The 9,378-nt window shown below is 35.4% G+C and overlaps 1 protein-coding gene across 1 annotated transcript in view; it reads right to left on the bottom strand.

Annotated features, from left to right (window-relative positions):
• The window catches only part of ELL2 (elongation factor for RNA polymerase II 2), a 46,540-nt gene extending 37,483 nt beyond the window's left edge, over positions 1-9,057 (bottom strand). The window contains exons 1-2 of the mRNA XM_081940933.1: positions 8,782-9,057; positions 632-679 (exon numbers count right to left, since the gene is read on the bottom strand). Of these exons, the coding sequence (XP_081797059.1) occupies positions 632-679; positions 8,782-8,913 (180 nt within the window). The 5' untranslated portion in view covers positions 8,914-9,057. The remainder of the gene's footprint in view (positions 1-631; positions 680-8,781) is intronic.
• Positions 9,058-9,378: the final 321 nt, after the last annotated feature.

A 9,378-nucleotide genomic window follows, 5' to 3' on the forward strand; every position in this document is an offset into this window, starting at 1 on the left:
TTTTTTCACAGTCCAACTGATCAATATTTCAACTGATATATTATAAACAAAATATTTAAAAGAAGTAGCATAAGCTGATGTAAATAGTAAATACTAAGCCAGTATTAAATATATCCAGCAATTATCAGAAATAATTACATAGCAAAACTTCAAAAAAAAAATTGGCTAATTTTAAATTTTTCAATGCCATTCTGCCTCCAATATTCAAACTTACAAACTATTTTCTTTCAAAAAATCAATTAAAAATTACCAAATTAACAAGTACAAGAAATTGCCATGATAAGATAATGTCCAGTTGAATAAATAAAGTCAGCCAGGTGTCTCTGAGTTTTAGGCTAACTTTGGGTCAGTCACACACCCTTAACTGAACCCACCTTAGAGGGTTTTTGGAAGTAAATGAGAAAAGGAAGCATTATGTTTAGTGTCTGACAAAATTCAGACATAAATCTAATAAATGAATAAATCACACGATGTTCTTATCATTTATCACAGTATTATAAAACAGGAAGATTTTCCACATACAATGTTTATACATGGCTTATTCAATGCATAAAATAATTTAAAACAGATGTAGCTCATTACTTAATATAAACTGTAGGTAGATACGTTTTTCTTAACAAAAAATACATACCCCTTGAAGCCCTTGAAATTGTATTGAAGGTCGAGAAGGAATTAAATTCTAAAAGAAAAAAAGCAAGATTACAAAACTTTAAAAGTAAAAACTATTTTAGCAAAACATTATAAAGGATTATGTAAGTAATGCATATTTAACAGAAGTATGTTAAAAGATACCATAAGAAATTATATACTAAATAATTTCTAATATTATAGACTTTAGACATGGAATCTCTGAAATAACGTTATTTGTGCTTCTAGTTAAAATAGAAATACACTACTGATGCAAAACAAATAAAATTTAATTCATTTGGTTTCAATGTAAAAGACAAGCAGAACATTACTTGATTTGCTATTAATATTTACTAATTCAGGATCTATTTCAATAGTTGCTAGACACATAATATATTATTAGTTTTAGAATGCTCACACAATGAAAAGCATTTAAAATATTAAATAGTAAATGGCTTGTTAAACTGAAATAGAGCTCTCTCTCTCTCTCTCTAATTACCTAACTACTTATACAGTATCTATTGTGGTAAAAGGAAACCAGTAACTGTGAATCAAACCACTGGAAATTATATGAATATAATAAAATAGAAAGAATGGTTTTATTGTGAAAATATTAAAAGTCATACTCTTCGCTCAATACAAAAAAATACTAAAGCAGCAATATCTAATTATTAAAAAATCTATTTGTCTCTCATGAACCATAATTGTTATTAACACATAGCTCAGACTATAAAATAGCAAATGATTTCTACATACCAAATCTCTGTTCAAAATGGTTTTTCAACTTTTGATTTCTATAGCCACCTACAGAATGTGACTTTGGGTGACAAACATATTTTTCCTGCTGCCTTTTGTATGAATGAAATATATAGAAGAACATTTTTTAAATTGGATTTTGATAACAATTATGGCAATGCAAATCTTTCAAAACAGATGCTTAGAAACACTTGGGTAGGTATACAAAACACCATTTCTCAAAATGTTAACACAGCTACAACTTTTTCCTGACTCCTACAGCAGTTTTAGAAGCTATTCCTGTCTGTCTCCTCATCGGTAATTGCTTTGCTAGGCAAAATGTTAGCTTTATGAGCTTGGAAAAAATAGCTTCCTTAACAATTAAAACAGTTAAAACAGCTATATATCCTGAACACCTCTTTCAAAGAATTTAAATAGCCCTAATAAGAATAACAAAAACTAATTGACCAATTTAGTTATTTCTTTTTTAAAAAGTACTCCACAGCACCTCAATGAATTCATTTCAGGAAAAAAAATCAATCAATCAATAACTAAATAGTTGTAAAATGATTTTTTAAATACTTTGGTATTGTTAAAATTAATTTATAATATTAGGAAAAAATCAATTATAAGAAGTTTACTTTAAAAAGTAATCTCCCCTCTCCTTAGCTTCAAACCTATAAGCTATCTATCGCCTCTCGACAAAAAGGCCATTTTTTTACAATTTAACTCAAGAAACTTTATTCAACCACTGAGAGACATAAGGAATGGATAGTAGGGGGCTTCATTACTTAAAGATTGGCTTTATACATATAATGCTAAATCATAGTTCAGTGCTGAGTATATAGGCCAAAATGTATTCTCATCTGGCTTGGCTTCAAGAGCAACACTAGAAAATGTAGGTTTGGATTTCAATTACAACAAACTAGTAAAACTATTTAACTAGTTTATTATAGAAAACAAACTTCATAAAATATATTTGTATCCTTCCAACTGCTTCCTGTAGCTCTGTCAATGGAGAGAGTTGAATTGGGATACCAAAACTTGTGACTGCACACAGCCTCCATGCAGCCCTGCAGCCTTACACATTCTGTAACTCCCAAACATCTTTCGACTCAACTTTAATTTGAATGTAAAAAAAGAAGTGCTGCTTATACAACAAATCTTAATAAATTAACAATTCAGTCCTATGCATATTTAACAACATAACTAGCCTGCTAGATCAGGCAAAAAGCCCATAAAAATGTAGCTTTTTTAAAACTCAAAGAACCCAACCAGATGAGAAATATCTAGCTCCTATTATTGTTCCCCTTGAACTGGTATTTAGCGCATACTGCCCCCAATCTCAAGACAAATGGCCTTTTTACAGTTAGTACTAGGTTTGTACAGTGCATCAACAAAAGTGTTGTCTGTGCATGGACACCCATGTGCAGACAATCAGAGTCAGTTTTTGAAGTAACCATTTCAAAGCAGTTTCTTTAACCCTTTAAGGAGGGATATTTCACTCAGACAAATACAATACATTTTGCAAAGCAGAGCTTTCAAGCACACTTTTGCTCAGCTCTATTTAGTGTTACATTTTAAAGTGATTGTGATATTTTAAACCACACTAAAAATGTTGCAAAATAAAAGAAATCCAGGCTGATGGGCACAAGTAGCTGACCTTGGTTACTCTTGACAAATAAATTCTGTTCAGTCAGGCAGCCTGACTCATATTATCAGGAACTACTAAGGATGCAGGTTAGATTGGGAAGTTGAAAAAAAAAACCCTTGGCAAGAAAGCATCGGCAAACAAATTCCGTATTTTTGCCAACCAAGCTACATCGCCAAGTCCACAAAACTCAAGAACTGAAAAATCATTGTTACTTCAATCAATTCCAATTCTCTTTGCTTAACTACATGCTTAACTAACTAAAAATGCAAATAGAGATGCGTGTACCCAAGCTATCAGGCTCAGAGAACCAAGAACTACATGTAGAGTTACTTCTGAGTAGCTCTTTATTGTTGTTCAGCTATTAACAGAATCTTGTCAGACTACAGCAACTATCTGCAATAACAATTAGATTCATTCTGTGAACTCCTGGGGGAGGGGTTGCCATCTTTGCCCTCTTCCTGCTTCCCAGACATTCCAAACTGGGAACGAGCCCCTCCCGCCTGCAACTGTGGATTACATTCCATCACATAAACACTAGGAAACTGGACAACAGCACTGCAGTAGATTGCAGTAGATTATATGCAGAACTGCCATAACTCAATTTCTCAAGCACCATCCAGCTTTTGGCAATGTATATAAAATAATGCTAACACTATTTGCATCTATTTGTAGGATACGTTTATAAAATCTATAGAAACTCAGAAAATAATGTTTTTAAGAATATTGTTAGAAATAGTAGATTCTTGCCATTATTCCTAGATTTTGTTGTTAGATAGAAAATCTAATGCTCAATCACAAGTCTACATAAATCTATTTAATAAATAAAACAAAAGTTCAGATTTCACAGGCAGCCAACCATTCCCACAAGGCAAGTTTCTTTTAAAAAAAGTTAACCATGAACTTCTTTTCCTGACCGTATATGTCAATCATTAATAGAACAGACTTTTCTATTGGAAAGTGATTGAACAGCGATTACATATTTGGTATGCTAAAATGGCTTCCGGAGGAGCTTGAAATTAATTTAAAAAACTGGGAATACTGGTATTAAAACTCATGTGGGGGGAGATAATTCCTTCCCCCCTCTTGTGGGCATTTATGTTTCCCTTCACTCTCCCTTAATTTCTAGGGCTCAGCCAGATTGACTAGGGGCAATTGAGCACCTGCCTTATTCCTTGGAAGCTTGTGTTCTGACTAATTCTGGGATAATGATCATGGCCATATGTGAAAATTGAGCAGAATGACTAAACTAGTGATAAGAGAAGCCACATGCACACAGACTTGAAATCAAAAGTAAACACAGATTTATCCCTGCCATAACTAGCAACATTAATGGAAGGGTGCAGATATAATAATGGATGCAGAGTGAGTGAATAGCTAATTCTACACTGGAAACTCAGAAATGCTGGAAGACATGTCCATTGCCTTTAATAAAAATTTCACCATTTATTTTAAAATGCAGGATATTGATTCCATGTATACCCAGTGGGAGGGAGTAACTCCTTTCCCCGAAAAAGCCTATGACATTTACACTTATGACATTTACACCTATGACATTTAAAACATTTAATACCTGAGTACAGAGATCTACATGTGTAAGTGGTTCCTTAGATAGCTTGGTCTGAAATTACTTGGGGATCTTAGTTCAAAAACAGAATTCTGAAATTGGTCCCAGAAGTCCACAAAGAAACTTAATCGTGCCAGGATAAAATGTCAAAAATCAGTTGTATATGCATTTTTGTATTGACCATAATTACCAGATAGTTATAAGAAGGTAAAAAGCCTTGACATTCATCAAATTCTAACAGCATTTATTTTGAGGCTTATCTTCAAGAATGATTATATCTAGAATAGTGCTAATTAGAATAGTGCTAATATGTGCTTAGATACTAATATAGCAAGACTGAACACAGATTAGCAACAGAAAAAGAGTTGGTCACAGAGGTATTCTCATCATTATATTTAAATGAAATTAAAAGTTTTTTATTTGAGGAGACACAGAGTCAAATATAAGACAGACTGTCGTGGATTAATACTAGCATTAATTTACTTTATTAATCATTACAAAGATGACATTTCAACAGAGCTTAAAAGTTTGAGTGTTTCTATAAATGACATATGCATCTCATAGCTAATACTGCTCATTTGTAAGGCAATAATAATGTGAAAGTTTCAATTTCTATGTTGTTTATGCTATAGCATAATATGCTATAAAGCATATTAAAAGTGGTTGTATTTATTTTGAACATTACCCTGTCAATTAACCTCTAAATTTCTTTAATGAACACTATGCCTTATTAATAACAGGCACGAAGGCCTACTAAATTAAGGAATTTATATTAAGCTTTTGCATTGTTTTAAATAATTTGTTTATTGGCATCTGTCTATACATAAGTCTGGTTATAATAGTGTTAAATTAAGTCGTTTAGAATGGATAGCCATAATAAATGCAATGCAACAAATAAATACAATTTATATTTATTCCTGCTATATTTAACATCTAGTTATAGGAATTATTTCTTCCTATTGTATTATATGTTTAAGAATATTTTGCTGCTGAATTAGTTCAGTCAATGGAAAAGCTAATGTAGATTACGTTTTCAAGGCTAATCCTAACTTTTGCTCAGAAATTGATCATTTTTAAGCTATCAAGAGCTAGTTGATAGTTCTATAGATAACTGTCTAAATAATGTGCAATTTCCTTTATATCACAAGTGCTTTGAAAATTATGTTTTGAAGAATTCAATTTTAATACCATTTTATAAGACAAATTAGATGATCATTTTAGGTTTTTCAACTAGCTAAGGAACCTGTTTATAATATTTAGAAATAAACATTGTATTTACAGTACAGATTTATATATGCATTCTCAGAAATATGTTCTAGACTGAAATATTATTAACGTTGTTCCCCAATGTAGAAATATTGTATACTTAGTTTAATTTCTAAAACTTCAGTCATCCTTACACTTTTTAAATTAATCATTTAAATTTTACAAGGCAAATGTAATTATTTTCCATATAAGAAAGTTGAGATTAGCACACATTTTATATAGTCATGACTGTGGAACCCATGCCACTGCTTCAGATAAAATAAATTATTTTCCTGCTTTAGGATATATTTTTAAGAATTAAAACTGGATTAATTGTTTAACTGATAAACAATATATTTCAGAGCAAAGTTATTTATTTATTATTTATTTTATTAGATTTCTAGACCACCCCCTCTCCCCGAAGGGACTCGGGGCGGTGTACAGGTATAAATTAAAAAAAAAACCATACAAACAATAGTATACATAGCTAAAATTAGATTAAATAGCCCCTGTACCAATTTATAAAAATTAAAAGTTCTATAGGGGACTAAAAATATTATTTAAAATTTAATTTTTACCTTTATGTAGATTTGGTATTTCATATATATTAAAAGTTTTTCTCAATGTTTTATTTTCTATAAAATAAACTGCTTCAAAAAATAACTCCAAGTGTATGACAATGCAGAATACCTTTGATCATAGAAAAGTTAAAAGGAATTTGAAGACAATCATTTTCAATCCGAAATGAACTGATAGTAATTTTAAAGCTAACCAAATACACAGTACAATAAGATTAGATTTTCCTGATACAAATATTAACTGTTTTTTTTAAGAGGAAGAAAACTCTTTTATGTTACATTTCATTTAGCTGAAATAGAAGAAACTAAAAATATCTGTAATGGTGTAAACTTTCAGGATCAATTTTCTTCTTTCAATATTTGATTTAGAAATCTAGCTAAACTGCTCTAGTTCCAAAAAATAAAGGGAAGGAAATGCTGTGGCTACATGAACAACCAGCAGCATTTTCTGCATTGTTCTTGAATAAAAGTTTCATGGTAAAATAAGAATAACTGCAGTTTATAGCTAAGGCTATTCTGAAGTTGATTTGTAAGGGTTATTTGGCAGAAGTAACAATTTCCACTGCTGCTTAACAAGGGAAAGAGTTTGATGTAGAGTTTAATTATTCCATATATATTCCAAAGTGGTATAGTTTGCTGAATGGGGAAAGAAAGTTGACCCAGTCACACAGCTACAGAAGAGTCAGATTCATTGAAGGAGGCTTATTTTGTTCACTATTTTAGATTTACCCTGCTTATTATGAAAAACAACCATTAGTCATACGAAAAGGCACAATTTAGAGGTCAATTCTCAGAAAACCATGTCTGACTCATCTTTCTGCAAGAAGAACAGCTAGGAGAAAACAGGGCGGAGAATTGGGGAATAGTCTGCCATCTGTCAAGAACCTGTTATTTAAATTCTGTCTGGTTTAGTTATGTTCTCAGTTTATCTATTGCTGTTAGAAGGTTTAAAGGGAAAGCCCTTTTGAGAGAAGCCTGCTGGCAAATGACTAGAGTATTTAAAAATAAAAGAAGAAGGTTTGATCAGCACCTTCTCCCTAGAATCTCTGCAATTCAACAGTTCCCCCAAGATTTCTCTGAACACTCAGAGAAAGCCAGTAACAAAAGGAACTTAGGCAAAAAGAAAGGGAAGCAAATTTAATTTGAAATCCCATGTTAAAATACCAGTTAATTAGAGCTTAATCCTTCTTGCTGGGCACAGGATAGCATACAGGAACTCTAATGTGCTTTGAACAAACACAAATGAGGGCTCAAGTTTCCACTGGAAAGCTGCAGCAAGATAATAAAAGAGATCAGCAACTCTCCTGCCTCCTACTTCTGCAAAAGATTAACACAGATCCTACAGGTCACTTTTTGTTGATCTGATCTCCGATTTTTTTTAAGTGTCCCCAGACACTCATATATGAAGCTAATGCATCTTAATATCTAACTTTTTTTTTCAAATTAAATACATTGCACTGCAAATTTGAATAGCTGTTAAGGCCACTTCAAATAAGTGACACAATTTGGCCCCATTTCGGGGATGGAGAGAGGGAGAAAAAAGCCAATGGGGGAAGGGAGTCCGGATGGCAGGAAGATTTAATATTTCTGACAGCATTATTATAATGATGTGCCATAAATCTGTCAGTGTTGCAACTGTCACTTAAAAACTCAGCCACCAAACACGCTTCAGAAAATCAAAAAGAAAACCGAGTCCCCAAATGTACCCACGCCTATTTTCTCCCACACACATTTAATGGCAGCGAGAGGCCAGAGGGAGAAGAGCAAAGCCCATAAATAAATGACAGCTCAGCAGAATCGGTTTCATCTGGGAACGGCCGGCACTGGTCACGGCCAGCTCCGGAGGTACAAGCTGGCACCGACACCCAGAAAGGCGACTTTCTTGGGTAAATGCCATTTTTAAAAGATGGCATTAACCCCAGGCGGCGTCACCCTCATCTCTTTCTGCCTGAAAGCAGTTGAAGCTCGGTAAACTTTGTATCCCGCAAAAGTTTTCTTTTTTTTCTTTTGAAAAGAGACCGTAAGGGGAGGAAAAAAAACGAAGAACAGAGAAACAGACTTTAGGAAAAAGTTAAGGCTCTGAACTGATCGGGGAGCCATAGAAGGAAACCGATGGGGATCCTTCTCTTAAGGAGAACCTAAAGTGGCTCCCGCAGTTGCTTCCCTCTCAACCGTCTCTTCCTTGCAAGCCCCGATCCGATGAGCCCCCGGATAAAGGTTTCCATCAGTTAGTTTTCCATTTTTTTTCCTTTTTAAAAAGGTCCTTAAGTCTCCGCGCTAACTCCAGGGGGAATCCCCGAGGGTCAACGACCCTCTAACCCGGGCGAAGCGTCGCCTTCTTCGGCGGCTAAGAGCAGGTTAACCGGGGTTCTCCTTACCTTGCTCCCCTGGTAGTTCTCCAGTGCTCGAAAGGCGGTCTCGGTCAGCTTGACATGCAGCACCGTGACATTGTCCTGCGTGACTCTACCGCAGGACACGCCATACCTGCCCCCTTCCCGCAGCGACGCCATTTTACGCCACCTCCCGCCCCACAGCCACCGACGGGGCCGCGAAGCCGCCACCGGAGGCTGCTGCTGCTGCTGCTGCCGCTACAGCCACTTCGGCAGCAACAGCCATCCTGCCGCTGACGTACCAGGCAACGCGCAGCCGCCGCCGCCGCCACCGCCGCGGCACCCCGCCCACTCAGCCCAGCAGCAGCAGCCTCGCCGGCCCTTCCCCGACACCCCAGGAGCGCCGCCCCTTTTCCCCCACGCGCCCGGTCTGGCACGCAAGACCCGCCCCACGCGCAGGCGCCAGGCCACCGCTCTTTCCGACTCCGCGCGGAGGAGCTTACTCGAGGTCAGCGGGGGGAGGTGGGAGGTGGGGCTACCTGGTGACGTCGGTTCATACGGTATTTGATCACGTTTATATCATTATTGACGCTTGGGATTGAGTCACCTGTAGACTCATTATGTACGCTTGGTCTGAGTTGCCCT

This window comes from Natrix helvetica, assembly GCF_964273705.1.
Source record: "Natrix helvetica genome assembly, chromosome: 2".
Lineage (NCBI taxonomy): Eukaryota > Metazoa > Chordata > Lepidosauria > Squamata > Natricidae > Natrix > Natrix helvetica.